The 26,070-nt window shown below is 42.4% G+C and overlaps 1 protein-coding gene across 1 annotated transcript in view; it reads right to left on the reverse strand.

Annotated features, from left to right (window-relative positions):
* grip2b (glutamate receptor interacting protein 2b) overlaps window positions 1-26,070 on the reverse strand; it is a 411,537-nt gene that overhangs the window by 29,549 nt on the left and 355,918 nt on the right. The window contains exons 18-21 of the mRNA XM_079579372.1: window positions 18,858-18,997; window positions 12,684-12,905; window positions 7,722-7,878; window positions 2,013-2,124 (exon numbers count right to left, since the gene is read on the reverse strand). Coding sequence (XP_079435498.1) covers window positions 2,013-2,124; window positions 7,722-7,878; window positions 12,684-12,905; window positions 18,858-18,997 — 631 coding nt within the window. The remainder of the gene's footprint in view (window positions 1-2,012; window positions 2,125-7,721; window positions 7,879-12,683; window positions 12,906-18,857; window positions 18,998-26,070) is intronic.

Here is a 26,070-nt window from a genome sequence, read left to right on the forward strand (position 1 = left end):
TGTTGTGACATTGTTGACACCGTTGACCGATCGGGACACACACGTTATCCCGCGCTCACAAACGCAGGCCTGTCTTTGCTGATCTGGGGTCAGTTTTGAAGCCGTAGAGACGACAGACGCGCTGTGTTATAAAACATCAGCTGTTTGTCAGAATCGTGAGTCGCTCTGACGATTCTCAGTCGTGTATAGTGTGGACCCCCCATTCTATATAAAACCGTTTACGACGAGAAAAGTCGTGTAGTGCGTGCTGACCTTAAAGGAGACACTGGGGATGAAATTTTCTTTTTTTGTCACATTTTTTGTCATTTTGTTGTCATTTTTTTGTCACATTTTTAGTCAATTTTTAGTCATTTTTTTCATTTTTTTTTGTGTCTTTTTTTTGGTCATTTTTTGTCTTTTTTTAGTCATTTTTTGTCACATTTTTGTAATTTTTTTTTTTTTTTTTTTTTTTTTTTTGTCATTTTTTGGCCAATTTTTTTGTCATTTTTTTGGAGAGACTAAAATCATCCAAACTTGTATTGAGCGTCTGAAAGAGCCTCAGATCATGTTTAAAGGATCAGCTCTGAGCTTTGTTCATGTGGAGCAGAAACATGAAGCAGAGGAACAACATTAAACATGATTAGAATCAATATTATCAATGCAAAGTCCACTCAATTAGTCTCAAATTTACTTGCAATTTTAGTCGACTAAAACTAGAGTAAAAATGGGGATGAAATTTTCTTTTTTTGTCACATTTTTAGTCATTTTTTTGTAATTTTTTTCTTTTTTTTTGTCATTTTTTTGTCATTTTTTTGTCATTTTTTTGTCATTTTTGTGTCATTTTTTTGTTTTTGTTTTTTTGTCTTTTTTTTGTCTTTTTTTGTGTCTTTTTTTGTCATTTTTTGGCCAATTTTTTTGTCATTTTTTTGGAGAGACTAAAATCATCCAAACTTGTATTGAGCGTCTGAAAGAGCCTCAGATCATGTAAATTCTCTGTTAAAGGATCAGCTCTGAGCTTTGTTCATGTGGAGCAGAAACATGAAGCAGAGGAACAACATTAAACATGATTAGAATCAATATTATCAATGCAAAGTCCACTCAATTAGTCTTAAATTTAGTCGACTAAAACTAGACTAAAATCGAATTACATTTTCGTCAAAAGACTAAAACTACATTAAAATATGTTGTCAAAATTAACACTGATCGACGCCCGTCTCCTTTTCTTATTAAATCCACTGAAACACGTCCCGCTTCTTCCTGTCGCCGACTTTTCTCTCCATGTGACAGAACTATAGCCCAGCTGAAGCTTGGTAGTAGCCGTAAGCTAGCGCTGCGGTGTTGTGACATTGTTGACACCGTTGACCAATCGGGACACACACGTTATCCCGCGCTCACAAACGCAGGCCTGTCTTTGCTGATCTGGGGTCAGTTTTGAAGCCGTAGAGACGACAGACGCGCTGTGTTATAAAACATCAGCTGTTTGTCAGAATCGTGAGTCGCTCTGACGATTCTCAGTCGTGTATAGTGTGGACCCCCCATTCTATATAAAACCGTTTACGACGAGAAAAGTCGTGTAGTGCGTGCTGACCTTAACGGAGACACTGCATGAGGCGTCTATTTGAAACTTTTGCAGACAGAAAATGAATCCGTAGCGGTTCATGGAAGCTTGGTCTGGGTTTTCGTGCCATTTGAGGACATTTTGCGTCGATAACAGATGAACAGATGTACTTTCTGACATTTTCATGCAGCACGAGCTCACACCGCTTATTTCTCGATGTCACGCTTTGGTTTCACCAATGGGATGAAACTGCTCAGTCCTTATCAGAGCATCTGGGATCGCTCGACACAAACCGTAGCTGCAGTGCTTTGTTGTCTCCATGTCTCCTAAAGAATGTTTGTCCGAATATAATGAGATAGGCACGAGCTATGTTTAGCGCAATGGGGAAACCAGACACAGCCTTATACAGGTGGTAAGTGAATACAGAAACAAACAGTAAAGGCGGACAGAAAGATGACTTAGTTTTCCATCAAACCTCTATCTCTCGGAGCAGCTCGGACTGTCCACACGTCTCCAGGTCCTCCAGGGCCTGGCACCAGAAGCTGTCCTCGGGGTCCAGCATGATCCCGTCCGGCTGGTTCAGGAAACTGACAACGAGGAAACGAAAACATGCTTTTACGTTGGTTTCTGTCAGATGTCAGAAAGTGAGGGGCTGGTGTGCAGAGCTAAAGGAAAGACTGTTAAAAAGTCAAAAAGTTTACCGGAAAATGCATCCTTAAAAGCAGTGTTTTTCAACCACTGGGCCGTGAGATATTGTCTGGTGTGCCTTGGGAAATCATCCAATCTCACCTCGTTTTTTTAAAAACAAATGCATTATTATCCACAAATAATGTACCATATCAGGCAGTTAATTTCTTTGAGACAAGAGAGTTAGTGATGTATTGAGGCGAGTGAGACTATACGGTGTTCCTAGTCAAGACACTTTGATGAGAACATTTTCTGCTGGTGATGCCTCGTGATTATTTCAATGAAAACAATGTGCCTTGGCTCAACAAAGGTTGAAAAACACTGCTTTAAAGGATCTGTATCTGCTATTTTAGCCATTCCAAAGTTAAGTATAGGCATGTATATGATATATTGTACCTCTACCGCTATGGAGCACTCATTTTTGTGATAAATATAAGTGTTTTCTGGAGGTATTTTTCAAACCCGGAAGACACAACGCTTCGATTCAGTTAACTCCGCCCCCTCTCTCCACTCATACAACTTTACCGTAATATAAATAAACAACAATAAGTGACGATGCAGTTATACGGAGTTGTCATCTGCAACACAGCTTCATAAATGGCTAACACACATGCTAATATGCTAACACACAAGCTAATATGCTAACCCGTGTTTGGACTGACTCACCCTCTGCTCCATCGCTGTTTACATTGTGGGACTCGCGTTGGTTATAAAAGTTAATCCACTTTGGTTCAGGTGAAGGTTCATCAAACATCCATCAGAGACAGTCACAGAGAAACAATATTTTGGTGAAAGTCGCTGAATCCCGGAGAAAAAAAACAGCTTCTGCCGAGTGGCCTCTGCTTTAGGAAGGTTGAATAAACTCCTCGTCCTCGTAGCCAAACGCGCTTCTTTTTCTCCGTGACATGATCGTTAGTTAAGAATAAAGAACAGGTGTGTCCGGTTATAACGAGCTCCATCTTCAGCTGCAGCGCAAACATGACTGATCTGTTCAGACGCTCAGGGTTTGTTTTGGCCACAGCTGACCTGGAAGCACTTCGGGCACATCCCAAACAAAGAGAAAACTCTTTGCATCTCTCTTACGACAGAAATAATGAAAAAGGCTGTTTCACAAATTAAAATCCGGCTGTAAGACATTACATTACAGACGCCGAGCACTTCCGTTCCGCTGTGACGACACAACTGAGCAGGTCAGTCGTTCACCAGGAGAGGGCGGAGCCTCAGAGAGCAGGAGGGCGGAGCCTCAGAGAGCAGGATTCAGGAGGATTACTGAGAGCTGCGTGAATGAAGCCACAAACCACTCTGGGGGTGTTTTTGATAAGGAAATAGCAAAACAACATGGCTAAAAGCTCTAAAAAGTTGATTTTGCAGGATCTTTAAAGTCCCGAATTTGACCTTCATGAGACCTTTACAAACTCATCCATAAAAATGTCCTCAAAGGCCAACACGATGCACATTCTTCCCCTGCGTCTGTAGTTGATTATGTGCGCTTGATCATGACTAATCTGTAACACGCACACCGCGGTCCGGCTGGATAATTTCATTTGCTCAGTACAGTGCAGCGGAGTCTTCCCCTGGGCTCCCGTTACATAAGCGGAGCTCTGGAGTCCAGGCTTAACCTCCTCATTACTCAGCACTGGCACAGAGGCATTCACACACCGCTCAGGCCAAAGCACGATGCACAGAAAATACAGGATCTGCTGACAGTCCTCGCTCATTTACAGTAAACTGTCACGTTTGTGGAGCGCGTCCACTGTGGCCTGATTCCACACGCAAACACTCAGAAATCCACTGCAGCTCCACAGACCCGCTCACATCCAAACCCGTCTGGTTCTGGTGGGAATCTCCCGTTACTTTTCCCCATATTGAAAGAAGGTTCATCATCTGTGCTGTGCAGCCAGAATACACACTTTTCCTATTCTCTTCAAAAGCCGTGTCGTCTGAGATCAGGGCGGATGATTTAAGTGTATTAACCAATGAGAGGAAAGTCAGATGTGGCGTTAACAAGGAAGTTAGCAGCTTCACGACGTATCGGCCAGAAAAGTGGAGATTATTGAGATTGTCCTTAACATTTCACGTCTTTAGTCGTTAAAAAACATTATTATCCGGCTCTTCACAATGTAAGTAGAAGCTCCGTTGATTTGAATGGGATTTCCCAACGTTCTACCGGTCATTATTTTCTGATAAAGGACCTTTGAGAAAAATAAAATTTGGTGCTTTCATATCACTCCGCACGTACGTAGCAGCGACACTATCTGTCCCGTCACTAAGAGAGAAGTCGGGGAATCGCTCGTGAAGTTAGCGTGAGTCTGACGCTTGACCAAACCGGTATCAAAACTTGGCCTATAAAGATATCATAAGTAAGGGATAATGTATAGAACGCTGGTCATTATGGGGAAAATAAGCACCGACAGGGCGAACCCTGAAGGTGACCAGCGTTCTGTACATTATCGGGCTTATTATTCGGCCATTTGCCAACTGAACAACATAAACTTTGTACACTTTTATGAAGGCCGAAAGGTTTATTTAATGACTTCCACGACAAATAGTTCCCAAATAGTTAGCAGCTAGCCTAGCTACTTAGCTGAAGGTGCAGTTGGAGGAGGTGGTGAATCTCTGGGTAAGTTGAAAGTCAGACTCACGATTCCCCGACTTCTCTCTCAGTGACGGGACAGAAAGTGTCGCTGCTACGTACGTGCGGAGTGATATGAAAGCACCAACTCAGACGTCCTTTATCAGGAAATAATGACCGGGAGAACGTTGGGAAATCCCATTCAAATCAACCGAGCTTCTACTGACGTTGTGAAGAGCCGTGTAATAAAATGATACATTGTATGAACAAACTGTTTAATCTTGCAGGGCTTAATAATACAAGACTTGGTATTTTTCCAAAGGATGGATTATCTTTTGAGCAAACTCTATGATACAGACTCTCCTTCTCCTCCTCTGTCGAAAAGCTCTACAGTCACCGAACAAGAGAGAGAGGAATATTTTCATTTTTTTCATGTTTGTCATGCAGGAACAAAAGTTTTCCAAGTAAACGTACTTCAACACATGTGTCTGTTCTTGTTCATGTAAACTCTCTCCTGACTCTGAAACACTTGAACCATGCATGTCTCCTCCGTGGAGCCAAAGTTCCCATGGGGCTTAGGCAGTGTTGTTGGAGATTAGCGCGGCGGTTGCATGAGCGATGTAATTATTGTGAATGCACAGCCTGCGTTGATTAGTGCTGCTCCTTTAATCCGGGTTTAGCCTCTCAGATTGAGAGCGCTCCATCAAGACGCGCTCGCTTTATTCACAGACAGATGTTGAACAGGCATTACTTCAAAGCCGCACCGAGGATCCCGGTTTACATTTCGCCACGTCACGAAAACATGTAAGCAATTATGAACACGCTCTTAATCCCAGCTTGACACTGACAATGGCATGTCATGTACAGTGGGAGGAAAGAAGTATGTGAACCCTTTGGAATTCCTCCTGTGAATGTTTACATGTGGGTGAGTTCAGTATAAGCAGACACTGTTCACTCATTCTTGTGATTTTCATAAAGATCAGACCACATTTTAGGACTAATTTAGGCAAAAATGTACTGTAAGAAATTCCAAAGGGTTCACATACTTTTCCCTCTTACTGTATGTTACACCACAGCACATTGATATGACTCTAGATTGGACGTTGCCGCGGTGATCTGTTGAGAAAACTGAATTTTCTCGTGGGTGTGAATTAAATACCGTAAATTCTCTAAAACTGGCCTGTATTCCATTAGAGGCCGGGTCTCCGACAGAGGCCGGGTCTCCGACAGGGGCCGGGTCTCCGACAGGGGCCGGGTCTCCGACAGGGGCCGGGTCTCCGACAGGGGCCGGGTCTCCGACAGGGGCCGGGTTCGCGGCTGGCGGAGGCAAACTAAAGCCGGTCTCTAAAACAGGCCGGGGCTTTTATTAGAAACTATAGCAGTAGAAATATTCCCCATGTTAGGAGTTTGTCTCATACTGGTGTAAATGAAAACTCAGGTGCAGGAAGTAACAAACTGAACCCGGGCCGAGGGCGACGCTGCGGAGGAGCTGATCCCAGCGTAACTTTGACACAGATTTAGCCACTTTTCAAACCTCCTGTGACCATATTTGGAAACAGGGCAAATGTTGTGTGACCCTCCAGGGTTTTAATAAAGTCTCTTACTCCATCTTCTTGCCCCCTAACAAGTAATGCACGCGATGCTATTGCTTTTACCACTCTCATTGCAAGGCGAAGCATCCTGCTTTCCTGGAAACAACAATCTCCACCAAGCTTTATTAGATGGGTTAGAGAGACAATGTATTTTTTGAAACTTGAAAAAATAAGATTTACCTTAAAAGGTACCATCCAGCAATTTTTTGAGGCCTGGACCCCTATTTGAACTTTAATGGACTCCAAATTTCTCTAGATGAGAGGACTGCTCACACTTAAAAAAAAAATATGTGTCTTTGCGTGTGTTTTTATTATTATTTAATTTAATTTTTATCTTTTTTAATTTATTCTTTAAAAAAAAAAAAATTCTTTGTTCTTGTTTCTATTACTATTAATTGTTGATTCCCTGAAATGTACTTTTTCATTTTTTTTTAATATTTGTTTGCTATATATGTATAGCCTACATATTTGTCAAAGAAAATTGTAAAAAATAAAAATAAAAATAGAAAATAATAATAATAAAGTCTCCATCGCGTCTTCAAAGCACGTCCAGCTGCTCCGTGTGCAGGTCAGTCCCACGCCTCAAAATAACTCCTCCCATCAGCGCGAGCGTCTCGTCTTCTCTCGGGTCAGTCTCATGATCGATCACAAACACAAACGCTCCGTCTAAACTCGCCTTTTACACGAGATAACAACAAATAATCCGGTCCACGGTAAAAACGAAACAGAAACCTGCAGTGACACTGATGTCAAAGCTCCGCTAACAGCAACGAAACACTTCCTGTTGTCCCGACAAAATAAAAGGCGTCAATGTTCCAGCCGCTGGGAGAGGGTTTGAAATGTTCATTAATAAATGTTTTTCTTCATTTTCCTGGTCGTCCATTTTGCTCAAATAGAAATAAAGGCCTGTCTCTAACTGTGGCCTGGTTCCAATAAAGGCCTGGTCCTGATGCCCTTGAGTAAATAAAGGGCATCATTCATGTCAACCAAGCTCCCGCTGGGTTCAACTTTTATCGGGTAAAATAACAACATGTAAAAGACCTAAACCCGTCATTCACTTAATAATAAAAATATAAAATCATTGCTAAAGAAAATCCAAGGTAACGCGGCAGTGCAGTGACGACATCATCACTTAAGAGGATCGGACATTCGCAAAGGCGGCCATTACATTTGCCACAGAAGTGTTTGGAATGTCCTCAGTGGAGCTTTATTATGAAGGATGAGTTGAACAAAGCTACGATTAGCAGTAACAAAATCAATATCTGCACTGTATCGTATGTGCTGGGTGAAGTGGTTCCCAGTGTGGTTTTAAACTGTGTGAATAAACCTTTACCCCGGAGGTTTGTCCCAGTCGTCTTCACTGAAGCCTCCGTCGCTGAAAGGGTAGTTCTTCCGTCGTCCAGGAGGGGGCGTGTTCCCGCGGCTCTGTTTAGCGCTGCGCCATTCGTGTGGGTGAAGGGCCATTCCTGCCGCCTGCTGGTTGTACGAACCTGTTTTCACAAGGCAGAAGAAATAATAAAAGGTATAGTTCATTTTTTAACCACATAAGGCGAGACACTTTAGGTGAAAGTATTGATGTTTCCCGCAGTGGTGGAAGTGGAGATTTGTATCTGTTTTCCTCCCTTTACATCTTAGTTTTCATGTCAGATATAAAAATGATGATGTTTATTTGATGATGTTTTGTCTGCGAGGTGGGGGCGACCCGGAAGTAGAAAGGCCGTCTTTCCCGCGGGTTTTCATTCATAAATATTGACAGATTTGACATCCACGTGTCCTGCTAAGGGGCCCCGTGATGACGCTTTCACCCAAATATGGTGTTTTTCCTCCTACGAGACGCTGGAGCGGAAAAGTGGAAGAACGGGCCGAGCATGCGCACTCGCTACAAAACTTCAGGGCTGGTTTTCTCTGAATGAGAGAAGCCGCACTCGGGCAGAGCCTGAGCCCTTATAGAAGCTCCCACAGACTCCACACTTTACAGGCTGAGACACAACAACATTCTGAAGGTTTTTTCAGAGGGATTTTTTAATATCTAATTCCTAGCCTGATTTATTCAGCTTTGAAACCCAAAAAACTCAAAAAAAAATTGAGTTTTTACTGATTTTTTCACTGATGTTTATTGAAAAACTAAACAAAATATCCAAAATCCCCTCTGAAAAAATCTTAGTTACTAATATGTCAATAAAATAAAACCATAACATTTAATCTGGATCAATTCATTATTTTGATTTCGTTGCCCAAAATAAAGGCAATTTTGGCCATTTTAATGCTCAAAATGCCTTATTTTTATGTGAAAACATAAAATGACAGAAAAAATGCAACACATTTTTTTCTCATATTTATATCTGTGATGTTCAGCAAAACACACACACTACATTTATTTTTTTTCCCTTTTCACCTGCAGTGTCTCGCCTTAAGAGTCAAACGGCGCTTGTATAACAAAAATGCTGATTATTTTTGCTTTTATACGGTGCAACACTCATAAAACATGCCATAAACAAAGGGAACTTGATTGGATTCAGACGACGAACAAGACCGATGACAAGGTACAGCCCTGACGCGTATTAATCTGTCACTTTATTCTGTTTTTTCTTTGTCTGCTGTTAACGTACATCCTGTAACTCTGGTGCACAAGAGTAAATCATTCATGTATGTTCATCACAAGTCCCATCAATCAAACTGACTGAGCTTTCAAGATCAAGAAGATCCAGTTGTTTGATTGATTGGACTCAAAATGAACACACCTGATGTTTGAACAGTTACTCTCCAGTGTTCCCCAGGTATGTTCTTTTAATGTGAGCGCAAAGATTTATGTATTTATTGTAACTAGAAGTGAAATTAAATGCGTTTTGCTCTCCCTTAGTGCACTGAATATGCAGCAGTTTGTGTTTTTATAGACAGTTAATTGTACAAAACAGCTTTGACCCTGAAAAGTGAACGTGAAAATTCTGCTCACTCATCCCTGTTAAGAGTTGGGATGTTTCAAATGCTTTGTTTTCTCGCCAAAGACAGACCTGGAGAAGTGTTTCACAACATTCACGCAATTCTGAGTTAATCCTCGGACAAAGCTGTTAAAGAGGGGGTGTTCTGCTTTTGTCAGCCCCATAGCACCAGTCTATATCTCACTACAATGATGACAAACCTCCTGTTGGTCTGTAAATGCAGTAAATTAGAATAACTGCCTTGTATAAAATGTCTCTCTCAAAATGGCTGTAGTGAATGTCTTGAAATAGGCCTCTGTCTCTTTAAGAACCTCTGAGCCTTTCCGACACGCCCCCTCCACACGCTGTCTGTGGCATCAGTGGGGAGGGGGTTCTGCTGAGGAGCAGTGGTCGGTTACTCGGCTGGTGACCAAAGCTCGGAGGCGTCTCCAGGAGGTGGGGGCGTTCCTAGGAGGACTCAGGCAAACCTATCCCTAAAATGGCCGCCATCAGAGTTTTTACAGATTACTCAGAAATACGTGAATGTGCCAAGGCAAGACTTCAGCCATGTTTTTAATGAGGGAGTGACAGAATAACAGGATGGAAAGATGGAAAAAGTCCATTTTGCAGAATACCCCCCTTTAACTTTAGCTGTTTCTTCTTCTACGGCGTCAGCGCCTCGTTCTCTATTTCATGATTACAATTGTGTCATGTTCAAGCCAGGCCCACCCCCGGGGCTTAAACAGAATTGTAGCCACCCCCCGATATATATTTTTTGATCGACGTTAATACCATTGATAGTTTCTCTTATTGATACGGTTCTTTATCGTTTTGCTTATAAATTCATTAAAAAATAGGCTATAAATTATAATATGAAAAGAAATGACCTATTTTGACATGAACTTCCTCAAAGCGTTTTTATAAAGCTAATGTAGAATGGTTATAAAAATAACAGACACTCTATTTTTATGAACAGGGTGGAAGGATGTTCTCAGCCCTTCAGCGTCGTAGTTTGTGAATGATACGAGCGAGCAGCAAAAGCGCATGTTAATAACGCAGCAGCTGCAGTGTTAGCATGTATGAAGAGGACAGATTCAGACGGGCTCTTTACAACGTGTAGCGGATCCTAAAACAGCGCAGGCGTTTGGGATGGTGCGAGTGGTGCGTGGATCTGCAGCCGTGTATCTGCAGCGGCTCCGCGCCTGCAGGTTTATCGTATAAAGAAGCTGCGGCGCAAAGCGGATCAATCAGAGGCGTCGTTAATGAAGGAGTCAATGATGGATTACTCAGCAGAACCGGTTCTCCTTGTAGAGATACTCGGTGCTGCTCCAGTGGGACAAAAGAGCCACTACAAGGAGGCCGAAGAGCCCCTGGGCTCCGGCCCCTGCTCGCCCGTTGGTTAAAGGGACTATTAGGAGTTTTAAAATGTTCAAATTAAGTATTTTCTTCCCCCTACATGTTCCAACAATGTCTTAATGTGTAGAATGAGCTCAGACCTGTTCACCACAACCGCCTCTACAATCCTGCACTGTCACTCAAAAATGTGTCACTTCGGCCCGAATTGCCGTCATGTACGAGCTTAATATAGAAGGTGCAGTTACACATATGGCCTGAGGTGGCAGTAGTGAGTATAAAATGGCGAACTTGCTTCCAGCCCCTTTAAGGCGGCTCTGGTTCAAACTGTCCTCCACATTATTAAAGCCCATAATCCAGCATGATCCATTCTGAGTCATTCTGTACAGTAGAGATGTGCGGGTCGGCTTTTTTTCTGACCCGCACCAACCCGACCCGCTGTAATTTAAACCCGACCCGGAGAAAAGCCTCTCAGTTTCCCGACCTGACCCGACCCACGCACATTAAAAACCTGCTGCCTGAGTCTCGCTGCAGCTGGATGTCACTCAAACGGGAGCGCGTCACGTGACCCCGAGTTTACAGGAGAATCAGCTCTTGATGCTTTGTTTTGCTGCTGAACCGCTGAGGAACCTTTGAAATCACGAATGGACTCATCAGGAAACGAGGAGCAGAAACTATCATGAGGCTTTACTTCCACCACGTCATGGACGAGTCTTTCTGTCAAAGGAAACGGAGTTTGGACTAAAGTGGAGCAGCTTCACCTGACGCTCAGAAGCTCCTCAGGTCAGTCAGAGGCTGTGTCTTTATATTAGTTTCACCTTGTTCTTCTTCTTGATGCTTTACTTTCATCACATGTGCGTGTCATATGTGCTCGGGCACGGCTATTGTGGCGCATTTGTAGCCGTGATCAAAGTCATACAGAAGGATCGTCCAGGTGACTCTAAACATAACATACTAATGATACATTTACCCCTAAAACATTCAACTAAACACAGTCGACTTTTGTGGCATTTATGGATAAGAATGACCTGTATGTAGTGAGACAACAATATAAGGACAAAACAAAACAAGTGCGCTTTGTGACCCGACCCACCCACACCCGAAGTTTGCCGTAATTTTGAGATACCCGACCGAAACCGCGGGCCCCACGGGTTGACCGCGGGTTTCGGGTCGACCCGCACATCACGACCAGTGTTGTTTTCGTCAACGAAGACGATAACGATATCTTTTGTTGACGCTCCTTATTTTAATGACGATAACCAGGGCTGGACGGGCCATCGGGAGATTCGGGAGTTTTCCCGGTGGGCCGACGTACTTTCGGGCCGGATGGGCCAATCACACCGAAATAAGGCCCATAATACCTGACACCGGCCCACAGTTAACGGGAAAAGTCATCAGAATCTCTATCACTGCATTTAAGCAATTACATAACTCCTCCATTAGAGGGATGTGACGCCTTTTACCCTCTAGTAGCGCTTTCTTGAGTCATGGTTCAGATAATCTTGTATAATGAGCAATGGGCCTCTGGGACATCACACTCATGCCCCTCACATTGTGAATATAAGAGGAAATAGTTTATTGTAACTCCCTCCAGGACCCACAGAACCTCAGACCTCTGTTTTTTATACATTTTAGACAAATGTTTGCAAAGAAGTGCATGCTGGGAGTTGTCAGGTGTCTCGTCGTCAGTGCAGTTTGTAAATCTTCTAGTTTCCATTGAAAGGATTTACAATGTTTGGCCTTTTTGGGATTTCTATCTTCACTCACAGTCGCGAGTGGAACTTCATTAACGGAACGCACATTTTAAGATTGTTAAGTAATTTTACAAAAGTTCCTTCAAGTTATGAATGAAAAGATTAAAGTGTTGAGTATTTTGAGGTGTTAGCTTGAATTCAGCAGAAACAAAATGCAACTATTGTCCTCGATTCGTAGCTTATACTGTTTTAGTTCAAGCCAAGGGTTTATTGTTTTGCTCATCACCTCCACTATTGCATTGAATATGACTTTTTTTTTTTCTTCCTCACCTTGGCTGCTGAAGACCTGGTCCAGCCCGGAGCCGTCCCACGAGTCCATGGCCGAGTCCACGCTGGGCACGTTGGTGGAGTCGGCGCTGGGGACGGCGGTGGAGAAGAGCGGGGACAGCTTGTTGGTGTGCTGGCTGTCGGTGAGGTCGTCCTCCGTGTCGCTCAGCTCGTTCTCCGTGGTGTCGCCCATTTCCGAACGCTCGTCCTTCCTCTCCTCAAAATCTGCAAACGGAGCACGGGCGACGGTCAACTTCACGCCGTTCAGGACGGGGTCGCAGCCATGGCGACACATCGGGGTTATGACATTTAGAGGTGGTCAGTGAGTAAATTTACTGTACTGGAGTTTCAGAGGATCTGTACTTTACATATATTGATACATTGTTACTTTTACCCACCATACTTCTCACAGCAAGGAAGAAGGTTTGTCCCTGTTGTGTTTCTGTACAGGAAATACATTTGTGAACAATCCTTGATCCCAAAGTTATTTTTCATTACAGTTATTTAAATTGATTAGTTTTGTTAATGGACACTATATGGACACATTTATATTGGGCAGCGCTTTGCCTCAAGGAACCACTCACCCATTCACATTTTCATTCAAATACCGGTATACGCTGACACTGAAGGCCGATCCGACAGGGGCCGGGTCTAACAGGGACCGGGTCTCCGACAGAGGCCGGGTCTCCGACAGGGACCGGGTCTCCGACAGAGGCCGGGTCTCCGACAGGGGCCGGGTCTCCGACAGGGGCCGGGTCTCCGACAGGGGCCGGGTCTCCGACAGAGGCCGGGTCTCCGACAGGGGCCGGGTCTCCGACAGGGGCCGGGTCTCCGACAGGGGCCGGGTCTCCGACAGGGGCCGGGTCTCCGACAGGGGCCGGGTCTCCGACAGGGACCGGGTCTCCGACAGAGGCCGGGTCTCCGACAGAGGCCGGGTCTCCGACAGGGGCCGGGTCTCCGACAGGGGCCGGGTCTCCGACAGAGGTCGGGTCTCCGACAGAGGCCGGGTCTCCGACAGCGGCCGGGTCTCCGACAGCGGCCGGGTCTCCGACAGGGGCCGGGTCTCCGACAGGGGCCGGGTCTCCGACAGGGGCCGGGTCTCCGACAGGGGCCGGGTCTCCGACAGAGGTCGGGTCTCCGACAGGGGCCGGGTCTCCGACAGCGGCCGGGTCTCCGACAGCGGCCGGGTCTCCGACAGGGGCCGGGTCTCCGACAGAGGCCGGGTCTCCGACAGGGGCCGGGTCTCCGACAGCGGCCGGGTCTCCGACAGGGGCCGGGTCTCCGACAGAGGCCGGGTCTCCGACAGGGGCCGGGTCTCCGACAGCGGCCGGGTCTCCGACAGGGGCCGGGTCTCCGACAGGGGCCGGGTCTCCGACAGGGGCCGGGTCTCCGACAGGGGCCGGGTCTCCGACAGAGGCCGGGTCTATGACAGGGGCCGGGTCTCCGACAGAGGCCGGGTCTCCGACAGGGGCCGGGTCTCCGACAGAGGCCGGGTCTATGACAGGGGCCGGGTCTCCGACAGAGGCCGGGTCTCCGACAGGGGCCGGGTCTCCGACAGGGGCCGGGTCTCCGACAGGGGCCGGGTCTCCGACAGGGGCCGGGTTCGTGGCTGGCGGAGGCAAATTAAAGCCGGTCTCTAAAACAGGCCGGGGCTTTTATTAGAAACTATAGCAGTAGAAATATTCCCCATGTTAGGAGTTTGTCTCATACTGGTGTAAATGAAAACTCACGTGCAGGAAGTAACAAACTGAACCCGGGCCGAGGGCGACGCTGCGGAGGAGCTGATCCCAGCGTAACTTTGACACAGATTTAGCCACTTTCCAAACCTCCTGTGACCATATTTGGAAACAGGACAAATGTTTATGACCCTCCAGGGTTTTTAATAAAGTCACCATCGCATCTTCAAAGCACGTCCAGCTGCTCCGTGTGCAGGTCAGTCCCACGCCTCAAAATAACTCCTCCCATCAGCGCGAGCGTCTCGTCTTCTCTCGGGTCAGTCTCATGATCGATCACAAACACAAACGCTCCGTCTAAACTCGCCTTTTACACAAGATAACAACAAATAATCCGGTCCGCGGTAAAAACGAAACAGAAACCTGCAGTGACACTGATGACTGAAGGCACGGGGGAAGATCAGACAGGTCCTAAAGAACTTGTCACAGCTCAGGTAAGAACATATCTCAGTATGTAAAAACGCCGGCCTGTTCCTTTACATATATATCAGTCAGACATTAAGTAAAACAGTTAAAAGTATCCTCTTTTGTTAAAACCAGTAGTCACGCAGTTTTAAGTATTCTTCGGACAAAGGTGTTAAATTGAGCTGTTTCTTCTTCTACAGCGTCAGCGCCTCGTTCTGGACTTCCTGATTACACTAATGTACTAATGTCATTGTTCAAACCGAACCCCCCCAAAAATGATTCCTACAGCTGCCAGCAGGAGGAGCCCTAGTGTTCACCAGCTCTTTCCCTGCGTTTCAAATTCTTACAGAGACACATTTTCAAATTATAAAATGTAAAATATCAAAGCTGAGCAAGGCCGTGGGAACCCAGGGTGCTGAGGGCGCTGCAGCACCCCCTGGTGGATAGTTTGTGAACTGCAGGCAATATTAACCCCTTAACTCCCACCTGAACCGAGCACATTTTCTCCAGCTTTACCCCAATCCAAAAGCTCCTGGAAAAAAGGTGTGAAAATAGCAACAAAACTGACACGAAAACAAGGATGGAAATGTGAAAAAACATTGATGAAAAAGTGACAAAAAATTGACAAAAAATGACAAAAATTGACAAAAAATTGACAAAAAAAGAGAAAATTTTGATGAAAAAAATGACAAAAATGGACAAAAATTTGATGAAAAAGTGACAAAAAATTTACAAAAAATTGCTAAAAAAAAGGACGAAAAAGTGACAAAAATGGACAAAAATTTGACAAAAAAAGAGAAAATTTTGATGAAAAAATGACAAAAAAATGACAAAAAGTGGGAAAAATTTGACGAAAAATTGCGAAAAAAAAGGACAAAAAAGCGATAAGAATTTGACAAAAAAATGCGACAATTTTGATGAGAAAGGGACAAAAATTGACAAAAAATGACAAAAATTGGACAAAAAATGTACAAAAATTTACAAAAAATTGACGAAAAAATGATACGAATTTGACAAAAAAAATTGAATAATTTGACAAAAAAGTGACAAAAAAGTCCAGAAAATCTGACAAAAATGAGTCGACTGCCCGACAAAAAAAGTGAAAAAATCTGCCGTGAGGAAAAAGATCCATTTAGTTTTGTAGGTCTTTCAAATGAGGCGTTACTCTGGCCTACAGGATTTGGGTAAAGCTGAACTGGAGAAAATGCTCTCGGTTCCGGCGGGAGTTAAGAGGTTAATAAATAGGATTTATGCACAGAAAAAGTATTTTGGGGGTAAATCTTGTCCCTCAGCGCCCCCTAACTAACACATCTTCCCACGGCTCTGAAGCTGAGGCATTTTGCATAATTCTTTCCTAGAACTCGAGCATCAAAAGGATCAGTACATGGGCTTCCGATACGATACAGTTTCTTTGACACTGTAACATCCTTTGGTCCTGATTTGATCTTGGTTAATTCCCGCACTTCAGGTTTTCGTTACTCAAGGCTCCGGCTCGTAGAATCTTTCGAAGGCCGTTAACTATAAAGCGCACGTACATTTTCTCCTCTGTGACAGATGCCAGAGCAGCAGTCGCCCCGGATCACACGGTGTTTAATAATAGCGGAGTCACACATCGAGAGAGCAGCTGTTTTATCAACATGTGACCTCGCATGACTGGCATTGTGCGGAGGATCGTCGATCTGGAAACTGAAATAACTCCGCGGTGTGTCACGTCTCGCACCGTCTCGTCCGGGGTTGGAAATAAACGTTACTCTTTGTGCTACAGGGATGAGTATTTTTACATGTTACCGAACTTGCCTGGGAAAGAGGAGGGTTAGGGCGTTTAGAGTGAGCCCTCCCTGAGCCTCCCAGGTCTCCGGGAAGCGGTGTGAAATTGCGGTGAAAAGTACTCCCTCTTCTTGAAAAAAATGCTGCTACAAAATCGGCCATGCATTCCAAATGAGACTAGATAAAAAACTTGGCATAAAACTTGACTTTTCATCTTCAGAATGTGTGCACTGCTGCCAACCAACTTAAAGGAAACACACAATTAAATGAAGCTTATTTAACTTATCTTCTAATGTTTAACAGACTGACATTTTAATATTACATTTAACAACCAGTTCGATGGTATAAAAGCAGTACTAAGTAACTCTTGCCCCTTGAGGCCATAAGCGCAACTGCAGGCGTCGTAGCAAGTTACGATAACGTATTAATTGTCTGTGAGAGTAAATACTTCGCTGACAGAAAAGACAAAGGGACAGAGGGATATTGTTCATCCAATTACACAATGGAGATCATTTCTTTCACTCAAACTTGGCTGTAAATACTGTTTAAGTGGTGCTAGCGAATAAGAAGCTAACAGGCTTCTTATTCGTGATTCCATTAGTGTGTATTGGTGACTCTGACCCGAAGGCAGTCAAGTTGCAATTGTGGTTTTCTGGCCAGAGACACCGGGGGAGAAGAAAGATCCTCCAATCATCTCATTAAAGGAACAGGCCAGCGTTTTTCCACACTGAGATATGTTCTTACCTGAGCTGTGACGAGTTCTTTAGGACCTGTCTGATCTTCAGTCACGTAAACACAGCGCAGACGGCGTTAGCATTTAGCCTCTCCCTCTCTCCTCTATAGCTCCAAAACAGGTCAAGATAGAAGCTACCAAGCTCTTCCACGTTTTCACTATTTAAATATGGTTACGTGAAGTGTTCCACTACAAAGTATAATTACACACAATTAAACTATGTGGATTTTCTAAGCGGATAAAAGGGGGGACTATATTGTAAGGCGTAATAATACCAGGAGTAGTTCGAAATCCGCACAATAAAGTGAAGGATACTGCGTGGAAGAGCTTGGTAGCTTCTATCTTGACCTGTTTTGGAGCTATAGAGGAGAGAGGGAGAGGCTAAATGCTAACGCCGTCTGCGCTGTGTTTACGTGACTGAAGATCAGACAGGTCCTAAAGAACTCGTCACAGCTCAGGTAAGAACATATCTCAGTGTGGAAAAACGGTGCCTGTTCCTTTAAGAGCTTTTCCGGCATGTTTTTGTCGCACATTTAAAAACAGCTACATCTGCTCAAAGTGCGGTACAGCAAACCTTATGAAGTGCCATGATTGAAACAGGGGCGGACTGGCCATATGTGAATTCTGGAAGAGCACAGAGGGGCCACCGGTCCCGCCTCAACCGAGCTTTACCCAAATCTAAAAGCTAAAAAGAAAAGCATCAAAATAGCGAGAAAAAGAGAAAAACACGGACAAAAAAACACAACAAAAAATGATAGAAAAATAATTAAAAATTCAAAAAAAAATATGACAAAAATTCAACAAAAATGTGACAAAAAAGTGACAAAAATGTGACAAAAAAGTGACAAAAATGTGACAAAAATTCAACAAAAATGTGACAAAAAAGTGACAAAAAAGTGACAAAAATGTGACAAAAATGTGACAAAAATGTGACAAAAATGTGACAAAAAAGTGACAAAAATGTGACAAAAATTCAACAAAAAAGTGACAAAAATGTGACAAAAATTCAACAAAATGTGACAAAAATTCAACAAAATGTGACAAAAATTCAACAAAAAAGTGACAAAAAAGTGACAAAAATTCAACAAAAAAGTGACAAAAATGTGACAAAAATGCAACAAAAATTCAACAAAAATGTGAAAAAAAAAAATAAAAAAAATAAAAAATAGAAAGAAAAAAGAAACATACAAAAGGTGACACAACACAGCAACAGCGTGAGGAAAAAGGTCAGTTTTGTGGGTCTTAGCTTTCAAATGAGGACAGAATGCATTTGGTTTAGGCGGGGGGTAAGAGGTTAAAATATGTATTTGTGGAAGTGTCACGATTACGCTAATTCGGGCCCGGCTGGTCCGAGTCCAGGGCTGTTTCTCAGTCCCAGTCCGGCCCTGGATTGAAACCTTTAGCAATGGATATTTTAACTAAAGGCTCTTTGTGAGATATAAAAAACCCAAATGTAATCCCTAACCCCCTTGTTCACATCTGTCCAGCCCATGCAGACGCCTGACTCATATCACGATTAAAGATGGCGGTCGCCCTTACTGTCCAGCTGCTTCTTGATCTTGAGCGTGACCGTCTCCCCGGCCATCTGCAGCAGGTGGATGGCCTCGCTCAGCGGCTTCCCCTTCAGACTCACACTGTTGATGGCCAAGATCCGGTCGCCCACGTGGATCGCACCCGTCCTGGACAAACCAAGCAAAGGAGGGGCCGTGAGTGGGGGAAACTTAAAGTGAACATGTGTAAGAGGCTCCGTTTACAATGCACAAAACAATCTACAGTGCATACCCGAACAGTAAAAACACTCTACAGTACATACCCGAACAGTAAACACAAGTCGTTTCTTATCTAGAATACAACATTTTCATGTCATTTCTGCTCCTTTTCAGTCTTGAAAACGATAAATCGATACTAAAATACTTGTCAACTATTTAAATAATCGATAACCGTATTTTCCGGACCATAACGCGCACTTGTTTTCATAGTTTGGCTGGGGGTGTGACTTATATAACAAAATACATCACATCGTTGTTATTGTCACACAGACACCCAGTAGGGGGCGCTCTAGGCCTGTGTTCCAGTATCTGCTACTCCTGCACCACTGAAAACTTAGGAAGAAAGTGAGCGAGAAACTTGTGAGGCACTGGCGAAAAGCAGAGGTTGCTCTAACTAAGCAGATTGTTCAGTTTAAGCAAAAAACGGCATTTGTAGCTAGTGCTAACTAGCGTTAGCATTAGCAAGATGTTAGCATTCTCTGTTACTCATGTATTTATGGGCTGTTGAACCATTTTGCTCCTCTCCATGTCTTTGTATCTTTATTTAGTAGAAACTATATTCATAATTCAGCATTTGTTAAAGTAGTTTTTGAATAATTAGAAAAAGACTTTTCCTCTTAATTGTTTTCCCCCTTAACTGTTTTCAAACATGACCAAATATGGGCGATTCCAGAGATGCCGTCTGATCTATGAATAGATACAGACGGCGTCTCGTCATAGAAGGGGGCGTGGCGTCACCGAGGGGGAAAATAGAATCTTTAGAGAAACACATTTTTCCCTCTTTTTTGCCATTTTCTGGTGGAATATGAACTTATTTATCACATAAATAAAGTCAAGTGTAAATCAGGTCCATATGGATATTTTCTCACAGCAGATTGTTCAGTAGAAGTGGAAAAAACGGCAGTTGTAGCTTGTGCTAGCTAACCGTTAGCATTAGCCTGATGCTAACATGTAGCATCATGTTAGCATTCTCCGTTATTCATGTATTTATGGGCTGTTGATCCACTTTGCTCCTCCCCATGTCTTTGTATCTTTATTTAGTAGAAACTTTATTCATAATTCAGCGTTTGTTACAGTAGTTTTTGAATAATTAGAGAAAGTTTAGATTTTTTCAAAATTGTTTTCTCCCTTAACTGTTTTTAAAAATGACCATATATGGGCGATTCCAGAGATGCCGTCGGTATCTATGAGCCTTTATAGAGTTCGGGAAAGTCCACAGTTACCATGGAGATCCGCCATCTTTGCAGCTGTTAGCATTTCCAATGACTAACATTAGCTAAAAACAGTATAAAACATGGAGAAAAGGTGGAACAGCTCCGTTACTGCTGAGTTACTGCTGGTAAAAACATCTAACTCACTGTGGTCTCCGAGTGTTTTAATGTGAACAATAACTCACGTATTTTAACTGTTTAAATCTCCATTAGTTTAGCTGCTAATCCCATAATGCTCAGCGATATGACGTCACATTCCCGAACTCTCCACAGTAACTTATATATGTTTTTTTCTTCATTATGCATTTACGGCTGGTGCGACTTATAGTCCGGAAAATACGGTACTTGTTTGGGCCCTATATTCACCACAGCAGTCATTCCCAAAGTCCGGGACATCGCGGCCCCCAAATAATAATCAGTTACTCTATTCAAAAGAATGTGTTATTATTTACAGCTAAAATTACATGAAAATCACCTACAACAGCTAAATACTGATTTAATGAGGAACATTTGAGCAAATAAATGTACATTTCCTTTCAAAATCTGTGTTTTTCAATGTACCTGTTTTGTAGATAAGCTTTGGGGGCCCAGATCCCACTTTGGGAACCACTGCACTACAGTATACCTCATTTGAAAGCTCAGAACTACCCGAATGTTTACACTACAAAAAGTAAATACCAAGTGTGGGTTTAAATCTTAAATTTAGTCCTTTTGATCTGTATTGCAGGAACTTGAGAGAATTTACTTGCGAAAGAAAACCTAATGCTGTTATTGCTCATTGCCACGGACCATCATTTAACAACATATTATTAGGGCAGGCGAGTGATGGACCAGCTGGAGGGCTCCCCCCATTTCAACAGGTCCATTAACCTTGTCTTTTAAAGCACTAGCACAGGTTACTTAGGTTACTAAACTGCTCACACCAACAACCTGGTTAGGGCAGCGGGGTGGGGGCACGCTGAGGGGGGGCTACTGCCCTCAACCAACGGGCCACATTACACCCTGGCTTTTTAATGCACCTCACAAAATAAGGCAAACAATCAAAAAACACTAAAACAAGTTAAAGTAATAATGATAATAATTATAAAAACAAATAAATAAGTAGATAAATCACTATTGCAATGGGAATGTGGTAATGGGAATGACAGCAAGAAGAAACATGATATTTTGGAGAATGCAATCATCATCATTATTGTTAAGGTGATGGTGAAAATAGTAAAATACAAGGCATCAGTGATGTATGTATATGTGTGTGTGTATATATGTCTATGTATGTATGCCCATATATATGTATATTTTAAAAAATATAAGAAATGCAATACTTGAAAGAATGATGTAAATCAATAGAATGGTGACAGGGTTTTATAAGTAATGACTGGTTATGGTATTTCGTGAATGGGAAAGAAACATGAAAACAATAATAACAATAACAACCTAAGTAATAATGTGTTGTAATGTGTGTTGTAACACTATTATTATCACCCCTATTGGGGACTGCAGCTGGAAAGTAAAACTAATCTTGAATTGGGGGTAGGCACCTATAAGCTTTCTTGCTTCGGCCGATTCCCTTTGAGTTTTTCTGTTCTGTGACTAAGTAATGTAAATAATGTAAACAATGTAAATATAATGACTCAAATAAATCAAATCAATCAAAAAATGATTGAATTTGAGAATATTTATCTTGTTTTGAGTTTTGTTTTCCTGGTCGGACCAAGTTTATTTAGTTGGATGACATTTCAGATCGGTTCTACGGTGATCCTTCTTGAAATAAGAAAGTAAAACTGCCGATCGGAGAATTTTCTTACCCCATTGGCAAATAAATGAACCTGAAATAAAAACGTATTGAAACGAGTCAAAAACATCTCAGAACAAGTGGAGAACGCTTTGCGGACTTGAATGTGAGCTGTAATCAAATCTAAAGGCGACAAAGAAAATATCAGTGACCAGGGGTGGACTGGCCATGTGTCCGTTCTGGAAGAGCACAGAAGGGCCACAGGTCCCGCCTCAACCGAGCTTTACCCAAATCTAAAAGCTCAAAAGAAAAGCATCAAAATAGGGAGAAAAAGAGAAAAACACGGACAATAAAACACAACAAAAAATGATAGAAAAATAATTAAAAATTCAACAAAAATGTGACAAAAAAGTGACAAAAATTTGACAAAAATTCAACAAAAATTTGACAAAAATTCAACAAAAAAGTGACAAAAATTCAACAAAAATATGACAAAAATTCAACAAAATGTGACAAAAATTCAACAAAAAAGTGACAAAAATTCAACAAAAATATGACAAAAATTCAACAAAAATATGACAAAAATTCAACAAAAAGTGACAAAAATTCAACAAAAATGTGACAAAAATGTGACAAAAATGTGACAAAAATGTGACAAAAATGTGACAAAAATTCAATAAAAATATGACAAAAATTCAACAAAAATTCAACAAAAATTCAATAAAAATTCAACAAAAAATTACAGAAACTCAACAAAAATGTGACATAAAAACAAAAACAAAAACATACAAAAGGTGACACAACACAGCAACAGCGCGAGGAAAAAGGTCAGTCTTGTGGGTCTTAGCTTTCAAAAGAGGACAGAATGCATTTGGTTTAGGCGGGGGGTAAGAGGTTAAAATATGTATTTGTGGAAGTGTCGCCTTTACGCTCATTTGGGCCAGGCTGACCAGAGTCCAGGGCTGTTTCTCAGTCCCAGTCCGGCCCTGTCAGTGACCAAAAAACACCCATACGCACGTCCATGCCTTTATCTGCTCTGCTGTCACTGCTCTAATCATTCAATCCATAATAAACATCTTAATCAGGTGTTTTTCCCCTTGTATCTGATTGCCTTGTATCTCCCACATGCTTTGCCTGCAGCCTGTGGTGGTGTCCGTGGCGTCCGGCGTGTCCTCCGCGTCCTCTGGCTCACGGCTCACTGTGTTTCTATTTTCGACTCGGGCCAAAGTGGGTCAAGATCATCAGCCTGTAAATGCCTGTACGCTGATGCATCCCAGGTATTCCATTCACTTTCCATACGGGGCGGTGGAATAAACGAGTGTGACGCCAGTAATGAATAAAAGACCGAGAGAAAACTGGATGACACTTCCTCTGCGAATAACCTTGAATGTTCTGCATCAGATTTAATAAGTGAGGATTAAACATTGAGGAGCCGCATTAGCCGGTTCCAACGCCCGACACAGTGTTGTTCCTCCTGCATTATAACGTCTAACGCGGCTCCTCGTTGTTTAATCCGCTTATACCAGGGTCCCACAAACCTAACATTTATAATAAATGTGTTTTTCATTGACTAAAGTCACTAAATCTGCCAGACTACGGGACTATTTTGTGTGGGTTATTAGCCGGTCACTGAAGGCTGGTCTCAGAGCGAGTCATTCTCCGCAGCTATTACGAGGATCTCAGTCAGGCTCAACGACACAACATCAGCACAGAATCACAACACAACAGGACTAACCCGGAAACACTTTTCCCTGGAAGGAAACACCGATATGCGGCACTCGTGGGCACCAGTTATTTACCTTATTTTTTGTCACATTTTTTGTCTTTTTTTGTCAAATTTTTTGTCTTTTTTTGTCGTTTTTTGTCTTTTTTTGTCATATTTTTTGTCTTTTTTGTCACATTTTTGTCTTTTTTTTGTCATATTTTTTGTCTTTTTTTGTCATATTTTTTGTCTTTTTTTTGTCATATTTTTTGTCTTTTTTTGTCATATTTTTTGTCTTTTTTTGTCTTTTTTGTCTTTTTTTGTCACATTTTTTGTTTGTTTTTCTCTTTTTTTCTCTTTTTTTCTCTTTTTTTGTCGTTTTTTGTCTTTTTTTGTCATATTTTTTGTCATATTTTTTGTCATATTTTTTGTCTTTTTTTGTCTTTTTTTGTCTTTTTTTGTCTTTTTTTGTCTTTATTGTCTTTTTTGGTCTTTTTTTCTCTTTTTTTCTCTTTTTTGTCGTTTTTTGTCGTTTTTTTGTCGTTTTTTGTCACATTTTTTGTCATTTTTTGTCTTTTTTTTGTCAATTTTTTGTCATTTTTTGTCTTTTTTTTGTCACATTTTTGGCACATCTTCATCCTTGTTTTCGTCTCAGTTCTGTCGCTATTTTCACACCTTTTTTTCCAGAAGCTTTTGGATTGGGGTAAAGCCGAGCTGGAGAAAACGTGCTCGGTTCAGGCGGGAGTTCAGGGGTCAACCTGAAGAAACAGCTGCGGTGGAGTCGCTCACACCTGGGCCCCCCCAACTGAAACTAACATGTTTGACTTTACTAATCCAGACAAAGATGCTTCAATGCAGGATCGTTTTATGTACGGCTGAAAATGATGAATAGCCTTAACCGTTTCCAATAGAAATGTAAAGCTCATATGTTATTAACAGTAGCTAACCTAGCTGCTCACTCTCCTCTACAAACATTTAGCAAACACTAAATCCATCTCATACGTTCCTGTCAGTCACTAATTACGCCTTTATCTGATTCAGCTGTGTCAGGCGTTGCTATGGCGACGCCACAGCGGAGTGACATCCCAGTGATTTAACTACCGGACTACGTGTGCGGTTACACCAAAATAATGCACCAGCCAATCAGAGTCCAGTATTCACCCAGACCATGGTGTAAACGATATACGAAACAACACGGCTAATGCTACAACAGTTAGCTCATACGATGCTAACGTTTTATGAGAGTTTCTCCGAACCAGATGTATTTAAAAACATGTAACATAACGTTCTGTTGAAAGCTGTGACTAAAAGTAACATTCACGTCACTGATGTTGTGGTTTTGTTACAGTTTTAGCATTAGCGGCGCTGCTCCACCGGGGGGCGCCATTACTGTCTTCATCTTGTATGGATACAGACGCAACTCGTCATAGAAGGGGGCGTGGCTTCGCCGAGGGGGAAATAGAATCTTTAGAAAAACACTATTTTTCCTCTTTTTATCCATTTTCTGGTGGAATATGAACTTATTTATCACATAAATAAAGTCAAGTGTAAATCAGGCCCATATGGATATTTTCTCACAGCAGATTGTTCAGTAGAAGTGAAAAAACGGCAGTTGTAGCAAGCGCTAGCTAACCGTTAGCATTAGCCCGATGCTAACATGTAGCATCAAGTTAGCATTCTCCGTTATTCATGTATTTATGGGCTGTTGAACCACTTTGCTCCTCCCCATGTCTTTGTATCTTTATTTAGTAGAAACTATATTCATATTTCAGCGTTTGTTTACATTTTTTCAAAATTGTTTTCCCCCTTAACTGTTTTCAAAAATCTGTATCTATACGAACTCGTATCAGCCTTCAGGTTTCCGAGTTTACACGTTGTAATGACCAGTTCGAGCGGCGTTCCTAGTTACGTATCCCTTTAATTGTTTGTAAACATTCCGGGCTTGGCTGGAGGCGGGAAGCTCGATCAGTTTCAGCTGTTGTCATAGTAACGATAAACAAACGTCTAACTGTCGTTGGAAATATCAGATTATTTTATCGTCTCAAATGTCGTTCCTCTTGTTCTCGCGCCTTAAGCCACAACAGGACCACATTTTTTTGTTGAAGTTTTACACTTATAATAAACACTGCCAAAAGTATTTAACTAGATCAGTATAAACATCTCAATTTGAGCACAATAATCCAAATGTTAGTTGTTTTGACGAGTTAAGAAGTTGTTGGGCATTTGTCCCGGATTATTTCACTTGTTCTGAGATGTTTCTGACTCGTTTCGATACATTTCGTCCTTATTTCAGGTCATTTTCTTTGCCAATGGGGAAAGAAAATTGGTCTCATCTCAT

Source organism: Gobius niger, assembly GCF_951799975.1.
Source record: "Gobius niger genome assembly, chromosome: 20".
Taxonomy (NCBI): domain Eukaryota; kingdom Metazoa; phylum Chordata; class Actinopteri; order Gobiiformes; family Gobiidae; genus Gobius; species Gobius niger.